We start from the raw sequence: 15337 nt of genomic DNA, 5'->3' as shown, positions 1-15337 counted from the left end.
CCGGCTGGCATCAACAAAAACCCCAAAAGAGTCCCATATACAACCCAACATACAAGAAAAACACAAAACCCACCCAAACCCTCCCCAGGGGACCGTCCCATCCAACCCCGGGAAGAAAAGAAAAACACCCAAATCCAAAAACCCAACATAGCCCCAACAACACAATACCAACATAAATTCACAAAGAAAAATAACAAACAACCCTCCCAGAACGACCTGCAGAGCCCAACACCCCCCAGAAGACCTTTACCGCCAGTTCCAGGAGTAACAGCCAAAGCCGGAATCCCACAGAGGTCCCCAGGTATACATGGAGCAACAGCGCCCCCCAGAGGACCGTACCATCAACACCTTCTCCACAGACAAAAACCAGTTTGCATACCACCTGGAGAGCAAAGAAAAGAAAACAACAACAAAATGTCCAGCCAACCCCCCAACACACAACAGAAGCCGTTAGTTCTGTTCCCAAAGCGCCGTAGCCCAGCCGCGTGCCTCACCTCGAAGCAGATTTATAACATAAGCCACCCGGCTGGCGTCTGACGCGTACATGATGGGACGCTGTGAAAAGACGAGCGAACACTGCATCAAGAAGTCTGCGCACGTCTCGACACAACCTCCGTACGGTTCCGGAGGGGGGGGGGTTCGTTGAACGACCACTGGTATATCTGTATGCGGCACTCAGTCAGCAGAAGGAGGTGCTGCAGCAGCGCCCTGCGCGTGCGCTTCCACCTGTGTGGCGAGAGCCTCCATCCTCCGATTGAGTATAACGCTCTGCTCAGTTAGTCCAACCGAGCAGTGAAGGCGGATAAGATTTGCTGCAGCTCACCTAACACGCCTCCTGCCGACGCCTGTGCACCCTGCGTTTCTATTGGTGGTTCACTCGATGGTTGACGCCCCTCGGGATCCATGACGCTGGCCGAGAAATCCTATTGTGAAAGTGTAGGTACACGGACCCACAACAGGGGGCGTAAATGAACGGACAATGGAATAAGTCAAAATACAACAATTTAATCTTGTGAATGTGCACAACAGAACAACAGACAACACAATTTAGAATAGCAGTCAATAATTCACGGTGACGTGTGGGCAGGCTCGCGGATAGAAGACGCCTGTCCAGAGAAGAGCCGGATTCCACACGTCTTCCACTGCCAACGGATCTGGAGCACTCCGGAGCCACCAAGCGCTGAGTCCCCAGGTGGCCACTGCCTCCGGCTGTCAGATCTGGTACTGCTGGCAGAAAAAACAGACAGGTGATGGTGGGTGCGTGCACACCCAGCAAACAGTCAGAAACGGGTGGGAAACACCTCCACCTCTTAATCACAGTTTTACAGAGTTACGTGCAGATCCTGTCGGTATGTTCGTCGCCTCCAACCGAGGAGCGGAGTACGCCAACTCCCCACACACGACTATTCCGTACAAACAGGTACATCTGCAACAGTACTATTACACACAGAAGCAAAAGACGTTACTACTGATGTGTTGGTTCAGGCTGAGTAGTTTACCTGTTAGGTAGAACGATTTCTCTGCAGCGAGGTGAAGATGCTGCCCGGCCTTTATGGTGATGTGGTTGGTGATGATGAGTGACAGCTGGTGCTGATGATGAATGACAGCTGCCACTCCCGGTTGCTCCGGCGCCCTCTCGTGCCTGAAGCCCGCACTTCAGGCAGGGCGCCCTCTGGTGGTGGGCCAGCAGTACCTCCTCTTCAGCGGCCCACATAATAACTACTGTATTATGACCATATTTGCTGTGTCGGTCTGGTTCCTGCACATTCTTGCTTTGTGTGACGGGGGCTTTACTCTCAGGGCCTATAGGTGCTCATTATAGTGCCAGTGGGACATGATAAACATCCTGCTGACTTTTCAGGTGGATGCAGTTGACCAGTTATACCAAACTATATTCAGCATTCCAATAATAACTGAGTTATTGTGACATGCTGAAGACGCTGAGGCACAGAAACAGGATGCTGAGCAGCAGGAATTACGCTCTGGATTCTGTGATTATTCTGCTTTTGGGCTGTAATCACATTAATCTTGTTCTCATATTTCATTAGGTGTTTCATAAAGAACGAGTGGAGAACTTCAATTTCAACTTTTCTTTGGAAAACCAGATCCACAAAGAAGGGCAGTACATCAACAACAAGTAAGACAAACAGCACCACCTCTGGACACAAAAGAGAACTGACATATTTCAGTGATAAGGTACTATATTTCATTATCGAAATTCATGACAATTACAGACAGAAGCAGTCTAAATGAAACCATTTTCAAATAAAATACATCTCACAACCAATGTGAGATTTTCTTAAACTGGTTCTTTCAACAGAGATGCAAAAAGTGAACAACATTCTACAAGATACACAATATTTAATTTTATGCTTGGTAGTGGTGTAATGACTCATAGTTGATCTGTGATTTGTGTGCCCCCCCCAAACACCCTCCACTGTCCAACACGCGTGCGAGCTGCACATTAATTACAAAGTTTACAAAATAGTGGGAAATACAGATTTATTGTCATGGTGACTTGTTTTTTTAAATAATAACCATGTAAATGTTGATGCAGAGATGTGAAATCAAGGTGTGAAAAAGGAATGTGTTCATGTGTACAGAGTCTGTTAAAAGCAGACAACCTCTGGTGCCTCAGGCTCTCCTAGAGTCCAAACATGGCCATCATTACTGAGAAATATCAGGAAGATGAGGACAAAATGTGCTTTAAGATCTCAGTAAGATCATTCAGATCAGTGAGTGTGTACTGGCCCATTTCCTAGTGTTATATATCCTTATTATGATTATTACTACTACTACTATTATTACTACTACTGTCTCATAAGACAATATAGCCATCCTTATTTTTTTTTAATAATTTGAATTCATAAACTCAGTTCTACTTTATTTTATTTCTTTTCTAAAATGGTAAATGGACTGTATTTATATAGCACTTTTCCATCTGCATCAGACGCTCAAAGCGCTTTACACGCTAATGCCTCACATTCACCCCGATGTGAGGGTGCTGCCATGCAAGGCGCTCACTACACACCAGGAGCAATAGGGGATTACAGACCTTGCCCAAGGGCCCTTAGTGAGTTTCCAGTCAGGCTGGGATTTGAACCGAGGATCTTCTGGACTCAAGCCCAGTGGCTTAATCACTAGACCATCACCTCCCCTAATTGCTTTTTTATGTTGACAAAGTCGGGCAGCACGGTGGCTTAGTGGTTAGCACTGTTGTCTCACAGCAAGAAGGTAGGTCATGGGATCGTTTCCCGCCTGTGGCTTTCTCTGTGGTGTTTGTGTGGGTTGTCAAATATTTATTAACCACCAAGTGATACAGCATACTAAGTCCACATGTACACTGCCTTGCAAAAATATTCAGCCCCTTGGTATTTCATGCATTTTAATTTGTTTATGCCATTTCAAATACAAAAAGTAACTCTTGCTTCTCAATATAAAAATTTCTAAAATGACCTTTCTAAACTCAAAGCAAATCCCTATAATTTTATAATTTTCCCTATAAATTAAGTAAAAATATAAAAGCCAAGATGATGGGTTGCATAAGTAATGAGCCGCTTTGGTATAATACCTTTAAATAATCTGTTTTATTGCCAGTTTTCTTCAGACAACTCAGGGGATGGATACATGAACGTTTACAAGGCACTGGATATGTCGTGGACTTTATTTACATGAGTTATGAAGAAATACAAACAATATGGGACTCTATGGTAAATCTGTCTGGAGTAGACAGTTCTCAAAAACTGAGTGACTGTGCAAGAAGGAGAAGAGTGAGGAAAGACACCCAGACAACCCAGAAGAAGTTATAGACTTCTCTGGCTGTGATTGGAGAAATTGTGCACAGTGCAAAGTTTGCATTTTGCATCACCACTCTTAGCTTCATAGTGGAGCAGAGCGGAGAAGGATATTCTTTCACCAAGACAGATCAAAAACAGGCTAGCATCTGAGATGCACCTTCTGGCAATTTGTAGCTAAACTTTCAGTTCTTCTTTTTAAGAAAATCCTCCTCTGTACCACTTCATCATGAAGCTGTATAACTGGTTCACATGTGGTCTGGCGATGGGCTGCCGTCCTGTCCAGGACGTACTCTGCCTCAGGCCCTGGAACTGTTGAGATCGGCTCCAGCCCCTCCGTGACCCTCGAATGGAGTAAGTGGGAATAGCCATGTTGGCCAATTAGCAGATGATGTGGTCCTGTTGGCTTCATTGGCATGTGACCTCCAACACTCACCGGGTCAGTTCACAGCTGAGTGTGAAGCAGCTGGAATGAGGATCAGCACCTCTAAATCTGAGGCTATGGTTCTCAGCAGGAAACCGACGGAATGCCTTCTTTGGGTAGGGAATGTGATCTTGCCCCAAGTGAAAGAGTTCAAGTACCTCGGGTCTTGTTCATGAGTGAGGGGACAATGGAGTGTGAGATTGGTCGGAGAATCGGTGCAGCAGGAGCGGTGTTGCATTCGCTCTACTGTACTGTTGTGACAAAAAGGGAGCTGAGCCAAAAGGCAAAAGTCTACTGGTCAGTCTTTGTTCCTACTCTCACCTATGGTCATGATGGTTGGGTCATGACTGAAAGAACCAGATTGCAGGTACAATTGGCTGAAATGGGCTTCGTTAGGAGGGTGGCTGGTGTCTCCCTTAAAGATGGGGTGAGAGGCTCGGTCAGCTGTGGGGAGCTCGAGTAGAGCCACTGCTCCTTCACATTGAAAGGATACAGTTGAGGTGGTTCGGGCATCTGGTAAGGATGACCCCTGGGTGGCTCCCTAGGTAGATGTTCCAGGCACATCCATCTGGGAGGAAACCTTGGGGAAGACCCAGGACTAGGTGTAGAGGTTATATCCTCACACTGGCCTGGGAACATCTCAGGATCCCACAGTCAGAGGTGGTCAATGTGTCCCAGGAAAGGGAATTCTGGGGTCCCCTGCTGGAGCTGTTGCCCAGACCCTGATCCCAGATAAGCGGTTGAAGATGAGTGAGTGAGTGAGATGATTATAAATGACGTTTCAGGTAACCAAGTCTTGCTTGGGAACAGATCACCCGAGTTTGTTCTAATACACAATGGTAAACTGACAGTTGAATTTGAAGCAGCTGTTTGGTACTGTAACAACATCAGGATGCTCCAAAAGCCTGTGCAGTTGAAGCAAGAAAATATACAGCATGATTCTGCTGTATATTGTTAAACTTCTATGCTTTGCACAGAAATAAAGCAGACAGAACGGGTCTCAACCTTTGCAATAAGCAGTCCTGAGTAAGATAAGCTGTCTTTGAATAAATTAAACATATGACCAGTGAGGTCATCATGCAAAATGTTTGTCCATAAGTGAATAGAGGATATTGAGTGGAGGCGTCTTGAAGTTGCCACAGCAGACTGCTGTTCAACACTGAGACCTTTCTGGTCAGTCTCATTCTGCACTGCAACAGCAATAGAAGTGTGTGTGTCCATATTTTCTTGTTTGTTTTTTTGTGTCTCATTCCACATCAATAGGTTCATCAGTATAGAAATGAAGTCAGTGAAGTTTGAGGACTCATTGTTTGAAGACTGTCGATTTGAGGATATCAAGTCAACTGACACAGTATTTGAGAACTGCACCATCCACTCCACGGTCTTCTATAACACAGGTGGGTGTCGGGTCCGCTGGAAAAGTCAGCATGAGCACAAACACATTTTGAATCATTCATTATGTCATCTCAGCATGGGTGGAACAGTGGTTAGCACAGATGCATCACAGCAAGAAGGTCCTGGGATCTCTCTGCCCTGGTCCTTTCTATGTAGTCTGCATGTTCTCCCCCGTGTAGGTTTGGTGAATTGGTGACTGTAAGTTAACCACCTGTCAGTGGGTCTGTGTGTGTCAGACCTGTGACAGTGGGCGTCCTGTCCAGGGTGAACCCCCACCTCCCTCTGTGACTGCTGGGATAGGCTCAGCCCCCCGTGACCCTTAACTGGAATAAGGAGGTTTGAACGTGTTACACTGAGTTTCACTCAATGTGAATCACAATGTGTGAATCCTCACTGGTTGTCACCACAGCCAGCTCCTGGCTGAACCGTGGTGCTTTTTGTGGAGGAGGATGGAGGACAGATCTGTCTGTGGCCATAGGTGTGCATGGTACCGGCGTGCATGTGTGAGGTGAACCCACCTAGGACAGCATGCTATGCCACACACCCAGATGCAGGTTTTCCCTGATGCACTGCGCCAAATTTATCTAATCGACATGTGTCATAACTGGGTTTAAAAAAAGTGGACCATGAATAGGACACGGCTTCACGACACAGACATGACAGACACGACAGACACAAAAGAGGGGGTCTTAAAAGTGGAGTCCGAGCATGCTGGTTTGTGTGACTAGGGTGAGCGCTCTGGGCCGTGGGTGGCACGCGCCTTCTGGCACGGGTCTGGCACAACTTAGAGGTGTCCTGCAACATGGACCAGAGACCAAGAGGAGAAAAGATCATGTACACACTCACTGAATGCTCACTTTCTGCTGATTAAAAAGGTATTTTACATTAAGCTTCTGAATGTACAGACTTCCAAAAGGAGTGTTTCTATGGTGCAGATGCAGGCAGAGGTGTGACCAGGGATGGACCCGGGTGGGGGGATGTTCATCACCATCCCCCACACCAGTTAAAAAAAGAAAAGATGCAAAGAAAAATATCTGAAGAAAAAAGAAAACAAAGGAAATAAAGAAATAAAAGTTTTTAAGTTTGACAACCTAAAGTTTACCACAATTTCTTCATGTTTGGTGGTGAAAAATACTCAGATGAAGATAATGTTTCTGACTTTTTAGAATTTTTTAATATGTTGAATTGTTTGATGAAAATGTGCCTGTCTGTTGACTTAACTCATTCTTAACGGTTGCAAAAACTAGCAATATCACATTGTTTATTACTGACATGTACAGAATAATGAAAGATATGGTTTACAGTCAGTGTTGCCACAGTTACTTTGAAAAAGTAATCCAATTACTGATTACTGACGTTGTGTGTGTAGGTGCGCGTGCATGTGCATGCACGATGATGTGTGCGTGCGTGCACGAGGACGTGCATGCGCAATCACGTGTGCTCATGCATGTGCAAGCACGTGTGCACGCGTGCATGAGGATGTGCGTGCGTGCATGTGTAGAGAAGTGAATTTGCTAAAGCCTCACACCAGGGGACCAGTAAATAATGTAGTGAATTTACAAGTCCTTCACACGGGCGCTCCAATAAATATGTGTTGAATAAGTAGTTAAGCCTCGCACTGTTATTGGCCTCATGGAGAGCACCAAAAATACGTAGCGAAAGTATTGTTAAACTCCCAAATTGAATTAAATTGGCCTAGACCTCATTTAATGGGTCACCAAAATGATTAACAATTTTAGGGTTTAATAATTATTATTTAATATCTAATTTACTCAGGGCACCACCTATTTAAAACATAGGTACTTTAATTTAAGCATTCATTAATTTATCAGTCTCAAATTAATCAATCAGTCTCATTTTAATTAATCAGTCTCAGGTCTGAAAGTCTGAATTCTAGGATACGATTGATCAAGGGTTTTCTTCTGAACACAAAATGGACCACAGCAGAAATATTTACATTTTATTTACATTTTTGTGGACAGTGATTAAATAAGTTCATTTATGGACACAATTTGTTTACTCATGAGACACTGAAAGAAAGAGAGATAAAGCTTAAAGACTTTAAGTAAATAAATCTGATTAGAATTTAGTGATGAAATTTGAAACCAATTAACTTTAAGAAAATTATTAAACAAACATCAATATGTTTAAAAAGAAGCCATTTTGCATCCATTGACAACAAAACCCTATTTCTGGAACCTTTAACTGGGTCATTTAGCTGATCCGTTGAAGAGACGGTTCTCCGTCCATCGATGTGTTGATACTCTTTGCAGTGTGAGCTCACTTGGGTCAGGGGTTAACTCAGTGGTCTCCCCGGGTGATCCCAAAGGCTTTGTGTGAGCTCGCTGTACTGACACGACGGCTGCTTGCAGTCAGGTCGTCAGCTTGCTGGACCCCAGAGGTGGAAGGCACTTGTTGAAAATGGTTTCTGGTAGCTTTTAAAAAGTTTGTTGGAGCCAGATTAAAAGTCTTTGTGAATTTAGACAAAAAAAATTAAAAACTTTAAAAGCATTGGAAAATTACAGAAAAGGAAAGTCGCTTTTCTGTCAATTCGCTATTATTTTGAAAAGTTCAGCTCGGAAGTTCTCTTAAAAATTCAAAAGACTTGACGAACCTTAAAAATGTTATCAAAGAATAATGACGAATGGATGAATGAATGCCACGTGGTAACTTAGCTTAGCATGGGGCCTTGTTGACCCTAAAGTTAAATTAAGTGTTTGAAGAAAAGAATCAAAAGAGTGCTGAGAGAAAGCGAGCAGAAGAGCAAGACGAGAGAGCGAGCAGAACTCTGTTCTAACTTTTTAAGGGGAATTTACGTCATTAAACTCTGCCCATTTAGGGTGAGTAATTTCACAGAAAACCTCATGTGTTAGAGAGGCAGACAAAGATGATTCCATTATTTAAACACATTAACTATTTTGGCACTCAAATGGATACACATTATTAATAGTAACTTAAGCACTCCATTTGGTTAAAATAGAATATTTCACCATCAACATATTGATAATGCAGAAAGATCACACTTAAACACACATCAGTTACAAGGAACACATATCAATTAAATGGAATACATGCAAAGCATTTGCTTGAATAATCAATACAACATTAGAAGTTATATATATGAATAAAAGAATACTGATGCATTTTTTATTTTAAGCAAAGTTCTTAGTTAATAGCTGGTTGTCAAGTCCCAAAGTTTATGACCAGGTCTTATCGTGGAAGAGATCTTCCTGCAGCATCTGGGGAGATTCTGGCCTTGGCGTGAGGCCATAAAAGGTGGTTCTGGGGAAGTTCAGCCTGGGGAAATTCAGATTCTGACGTGAGGCCATTATAATGTCATGTAATTCATAGTGGCCGAAATTTAACTGATAAACAAGCAAGGGCTCCTTTGAAAAACTCTGAGTTACAGTTCTGTTTTGCTCTGGGCCACAGTTTGGAGACCAAGGATGCTTATTCACCGTCTTTGGACAGTTTTCCGTCTTTTTGTAAATTATTGCCATCTAAAAGAATGCTCTTGTGAAGGTAGTAAATGCACAACAATGTCTCGATGTTCCAGATGCTTTCCCACCTGCTTCCCATGCCAAATCTCATAGCATCCTTAAACAAATTTTCTACCTCGTCAGTTTCTCATCGTTTATTTCCAATATTACACAAGATAAATACAGGTAAGGCAATAATTTAACACTGATATCATTTAAACAAGTAAATTCTGTGATATTTGGTATTGTTGTATCATAAATGTAACGCTTAGTAAGGTTGGGTATCGAAACCCGGTTCTCTTTATGGTTTTGAGTTATAAATAAAATTAATATCGATAGAATGACTCCATTAATGTCAATTCTGTCATTTGTACAAAGTTAAAATATAACATATATCTTTTAATGTTAAATAATGCACTAATTCTGAAGTTTTGTAACAAACACAGACATATCCCAACGGGATTTTGGGTAAAATGTGCCTCCGCTAACACTGATTGGTTGTCTCATTCATTCAATGTAAAAACCAACACGTTAATGTGATGTGTGTGTGTGTGTGTGTGTTGGTGTTTACATATAAATGTGCTTTTGTAAAATATGCCATTTTTTGTTTGTAGTTTGTTTAAAATCTTAACCATAAGTTAAAACTGTATGGCCCTGGATGACTTGGGTGACATTGCCAGCGTATCAGTATGGGGTCAAAAGAAATGAGTTTTTTCTTTTCTGTGACCAGTTCTTCTTTGCCTGTAGAGGATAGAGTGGTTTCTTCTCGAACCAGCTCTCCTCTGTTTGTAGAGAATAGAACTGTGCATCTACTACAAAACATTTAACAGGTAGGTACTCAAGTATTTTAGACTTCATACATGTTTGTAACTATTAAGCTTTGTTTACTATGTCTGCAAAAATGTTAGCGGTCTAAAAATTATCAGACCAAAACTTATTGGAAGATAATTGGTCCGATGATAGTTTTCAAAGTTATCTGAAAAGCTAATCCGATAATGAAAACATTATCTTCGATAATGCCCACCACTGCCTGTCTGTGCCACAACAGCTGTGTAATTAAATGCAGTCAAACAGATGGTTCACAAACTCAAACTACTCAGCTGTGATGTTTGACTCTTCTGTCGTCCTCAGATCTGTGGGAGGAGAAATTCATAGACTGTAAATTGGAAAACACTAGCTTCGAGCACAACAAACACGGCTGCCATCTGGACACTTTGGAGGAAAACGATGTTCTTATTTACTTGGTCAGCTTTCTGGGGTGCCTCGCCGTGTTACCTGGCAACATCATCTCTGCCCTCTTCATGGACAAGATCGGCAGAGTCAAAATCATAGGTGGCCATTTGAACAAAGTCATTATTACACACACACACGCACGCACGCAAACATATATTTATCAGGTCACCATCTACAAATTTCCATCTGCATCTCTTCAGGGGGCTCGATGCTCATCTCAGCAGGCTGCACGTTCTTCCTTTTTCTGAGCTTCAGCCAATCAGCAATCATTGCCTTACAGTGCTTATTTTGTGGCATTGCCGTGGCTGCATGGAACGGCATAGAGGTGGTGACCGTGGAACTCTATCCTGCTTCCAAAAGGTAAGGCATGTCCTTTAACTCTGGTTTTCTCTGTGTGGTGATGACTGTTACAAGTTTCTTATTTTGCAACTTTAAAGGGAAAGGGGCTGCTGGTCACACCATCTCTTACAAGTAAGAGGTGAAAAAAAATACCACAACACCTTTATTTTTGGTCCCAGTTTTCATGAGCTGAACTCAAAGATTTAAAACATTTTCCATATACACAAAAGACCTATTTCTCTCAAATACTGTTCACTAATCTGTCTAAATCTGTTTGTGAGCACTTCTCCTTTGCTGAGATAAACCATCCCACCTCACAGGTGTGACATATTAATAAATTCAATGGTGTGCCTTAGGCTGGCCACAATAAAAGGCCACTCTGAAATGTTCATGTCACAGAGCATGTGATTGTGTCATAGATCATGTGATCATGTCACAGATCATTCAATCTGGGCACAGATCATGTGTGTGTTTATAGATGTGTGTGTTTTTATGTGTGTTTATACATATATGTGTGTGTTTATGTCTTTATGTGTGTGTTTATAGATGTGTGTTTTTATGTGTGTTTATATAAAATGTATGTATATATATATATATATATATACAAGGTCTATTAGAAAAGTATCCGATCTTATTATTTTTTTCAAAAACCATATGGATTTGAATCACGTGTGAAGCCCAAATCATTCCGCCATTTCCTGACAATGAAAATACGCCGGGGGGGTGGACCACTCCTCACTCAAAGCCTGCTCACAGGCGAATGACGCAACCGACAGGCGTGGAAAAACTCACGCATGCACACGAGGGTTCAAGCTTGTCTGACGCAATCACACGTGATTCAAATCCATATAGTTTTTGAAAAAATAATAAGGTCGGTTTCTTTTCTAATAGACCTCGTATATATATATATATATATGTGTGTGTGTGTGTGTATGTCTTTATGTGTGTGTTTATAGATGTGTGTGTGTGTTTTTATGTGTGTGTTTATAGATGTGTGTGTGTGTGTGTGTGTGTGTGTGTGTGTGTGTGTGTGTGTGTGTGTGTGTGTGTGTGTGTGTGTGTGTGTCTTTATGTGTGGGTTTATAGCTCCTCAAATACTGTCTTTTTCTTCCTGCCCCACTTCTCATGCCTTGAGTAAGCGAAGCAGTAAAATATCTTTCTCTTCTCCTCAATGGTCCAATTTACAGTGGCCTAGTTTCGTAAATTTCTTTTGGCCCTTTGAGGCTGTTGCTGTTGGAGTCCAGGGTTACAACTATGCTCATCTGGTGTATTATCCAGCTGAGTGCTCCTGCAGGGGAGATCGTTCACTGCAGCACTGGGAGAAGTTGCACCATTACTCTCCTCACACACCCTGGTGCCTAGGTATGATTTGGGGACCTTTTTATCCTGGGAGACATCTGGCCAGTACAATTGATCATTTTTAGACGTTTTCATATTTGCTTTGTGGAGTTTTTAGCTGGGGTTCGTTTTCATTGAAGCGTCTTCATACAGAGATCTCTCCTCACAAACCCTCTTCACAGTGATACCGAGGACACTCGAGGCAAGTGTCCAGTAAGAACACTATAGATGTGTGTATGTCTGTGTGTGTGTTTACAGATGTGTGTGCATGTGTTTCATGTGTATGTTTATAGATGTGTGTATGTCTAGGTGTGTGTTTATAGATGTGTGTATGTCTATGTGTGTGTTTATAGAAGTGCGTATGTCTTTATGTGTGTGTTTACAGATGTGTGTGCCTGTGTTTCATGTGTATGTTTATAGATGTGTGTGTGTCTTTATGCATGTGTTTTTAGATGTCTTTTTATTTTATTTCTCTTAGATTTCTCTTTTTACAGAGTGCAGTGGGCCCCACACTCGGGGTCTATAGTTGCATCCTAAACATTGCTGACATTTTATCTGAGGGCTCTCTTCAAGATGGTGACCGTTCCCTTAATTGCAGATATCTGCACCTCATGGGCACTTGGGTGACCAGGGATTACCTTGAGGTATTTCTTCAGGCTCTTCTTCATAAGGCCTGTTGCCGCCACCACAACTAGTATGACATCGATGTCTTTCAATGACCATGTTGTTCGCAGGTCATTTTTAAGGTCTTGGTATTTTGTGATTTTCTCCCTTTCAGCTCGATTCAGGCCGTAGTCATTGGGGACTGTTACATCAATAATTTTTGCTGTCTTCTCTTGCTTGTTCCACATGACAGTATCTGGTTTTATTGCACATCCTTCGATATGTCTTCCTGCTGGGATCCCTTTCTCATAGAAGATAGTTACTTTTCTGTTGGATGAGACTGGCGCTAGCTCATGCTCCCAGACGTTTCCTTCTACTTCCACCTCCAGTTCCCTGCATACTTTCCAGTGTAGTTATTTACAGATCTTGTTGTGTTGGGATGTATCATGCCCATCTGCCTTGAGGATCTGGCATGCTGATGTTAGATGGTTTACACTCTCAACAGATGTATGACAGAATCAGCATTGATCTTTTGTGAAATTCCTGCCATTTTTGGAAGCCATTTGTTAAAAGTCCCTGGTCTTGTGCTCCAACTATAATACGTTCTTCATCAAAACCAAGTTATCCATTTGTAAGCCACCATAGAGACCCTTCTTTGTCTATGTATTCCTTTTCGAGTTCTTCTTGGAATTGTCTAGCCCTTTTGTGCCGTTTCCTTCTGTCCATTCGATGTTTTTGTTCTCTTTTGCTGTATTGTTCTCTGCTCTGTCTTGCTAGTTTTATTGCAGGTGTCAGATCATTGCTTTCCTCCAAAGTTTTCAGATTCAGACTCAGACTCAGACTCACTTTTATTGTCACTCAACCCTTACTAGGGACAATTTTTTTAACCTAACCTATTGTATAAACTTGTGCAATATAAACTTTTGCAATGTACAATATGCGCCATAGAATATATATACAGGGCACAGGGTCGGCAGCAGCAGCAGCGTTAGAGTATTAAGAAGGTGACAATGTGCATGTAGTGCAGTGTTCACAGTTTGGTGGTGGATGTTGAACTGTTCAGCAGTCTGACAGCATTCGGGTAGAAGCTGTTTTTCAGTCTGGACTTTTTTGCCTGGATGCTGCACAGCCTCCTTCCAGAGGGAAGGAGTGTGAACAGACTGTGAGCAGGGTGGGTGGAGTCTCGGAGGATGCACGTGGCTTTGTCTCTACATCTGGAGATGTAGATGTCCCCAATGGGTGGTAAACTGCATCCGATGGTCCTCTGTGCAGACTTCACCACCTGCTACAGCGCTTTCTTCTCCGCCGCTGTGCAGCCACCATACCACACTGGGAGGCAGCAGGACAGGACACTCTCCACTGCACAGCTGTAGAAGGCCCTGAGGACCTCAGTGTTCAGTCCAGCCCTTCCCAATTTCATCAAAAAATAGAGACGTTGGTGGGCTTTCTTGATGACAGCCGTGGTGTTGGTGTGCCAGGTGAGAGTGTTGGAGAGGTGGACCCCAAGATACCTGATGGAGGAGACGATCTCCACCACAGCTCTGTTGAGGTAGAGGGGGAGGGGTGGTGGGGGCTGACCTGCGGAAGTCAACAACTATCTCCTTGGTCTTCTGGGTGTTGAGGATGAGGTTATTGTCTCCACACCACCGTGTCAGGTTCTTGCCTGTACGCTGTCTCATCCCCTTGGCTAATGAGCCCGATCACTGCTGTATCGTCTGCAAACTTAACAAGATTATTCTTGTGCTGGGCTCTGCAGTCGAAGGTCATCAATGTGTACAGCAGTGGACTGAGCACACAACCCTGGTGTGAGCCAGTGTTCAGGATGATGGTGGAGGATGAGGTGGTGCTGATCCTGACACTCTGTGGCCTCCCAGTCAGGAAGTCCAGGATCCAGTTGCACAGTGCTGAGGGGGCTCTTAGTTCAACCAGCTTGGAAACAAGTTTCTGTGGGATGATGGTGTTGAACGCAGAAGTGAAGTCCAGGAACAGCAGCCTTGCATAGGAGTCCTTGTTCTCTGTGTGGGAGAGGGCCTGATGCACCACGGTGGAGATGGCATCCAGCTGCGGACCGGTTTTGCCTATACGCGTACTGGTGCTCATCTACAGTCACATCGATGGTCTGCTTCAGGCGCCTCATCACCAGCCTCTCAAAGTACTTTTTGGTGATGGGGCCTGTAGTTGTTGAGGCACAATGGTGCAGAGGTCTTTGGCAAAGGGATTATCCTTGATGTCTTGAGGCATGGCGGAACTCTGGCTTGGGACAGTAGGTGTTGAATATATCCGCCAGAACCTCAGACAGCTGGTGTGCACAATCTTTTAGGACCCTCCCTGGTATTCCGTCAGGGCCCGGGGCCTTTCGGGGGTTGATCCTCTGCAGCACGTTCCTCACCTCAGCTGTAGTGATGTTGCTGACTGGGGGGGTCTTTGAGGGAGGGAGGGACTTGGGAGGGGGTGGTGGTGTTGGACGCCTCTGCCAATTTAATAATGGAGATCTGTTGTGACAAGGTCTTAATGTGATGTTGCGTTACCTTTTTCATGACTTGTTCTTGACAACTCTTTAAGTAGTGTCCGATACTTATTATAGTTGCTCTATAAGCCTCATTGATTTCTGTAAGATCTAGGCCACCTTCTCGATGGGGGGATATATTCTGTCCATGCATTATGTAACTTTATGTAGGCTGAGCATCTTCCTGATTTTAGTATCTAACTTATTAAGCTCATGTTGTGGCCAG

The 15337-nt window shown here is 43.4% G+C and overlaps 1 protein-coding gene across 1 annotated transcript in view; it reads left to right on the top strand.

Moving 5' to 3' along the window:
- Positions 1-15337, top strand: part of LOC117515240 (synaptic vesicle glycoprotein 2B-like) — an 84514-nt gene that overhangs the window by 66833 nt on the left and 2344 nt on the right. Inside the window, exons 11-14 of the mRNA XM_034175719.1 lie at positions 2049-2137; positions 5482-5615; positions 10224-10424; positions 10526-10685. Coding sequence (XP_034031610.1) covers positions 2049-2137; positions 5482-5615; positions 10224-10424; positions 10526-10685 — 584 coding nt within the window. The remainder of the gene's footprint in view (positions 1-2048; positions 2138-5481; positions 5616-10223; positions 10425-10525; positions 10686-15337) is intronic.

The sequence above is a fragment of the Thalassophryne amazonica genome, chromosome 8, assembly GCF_902500255.1.
Source record: "Thalassophryne amazonica chromosome 8, fThaAma1.1, whole genome shotgun sequence".
Classification (NCBI taxonomy): Eukaryota; Metazoa; Chordata; class Actinopteri; order Batrachoidiformes; family Batrachoididae; genus Thalassophryne; species Thalassophryne amazonica.
This window is presented reverse-complemented; position numbering and strand designations above follow the sequence as displayed.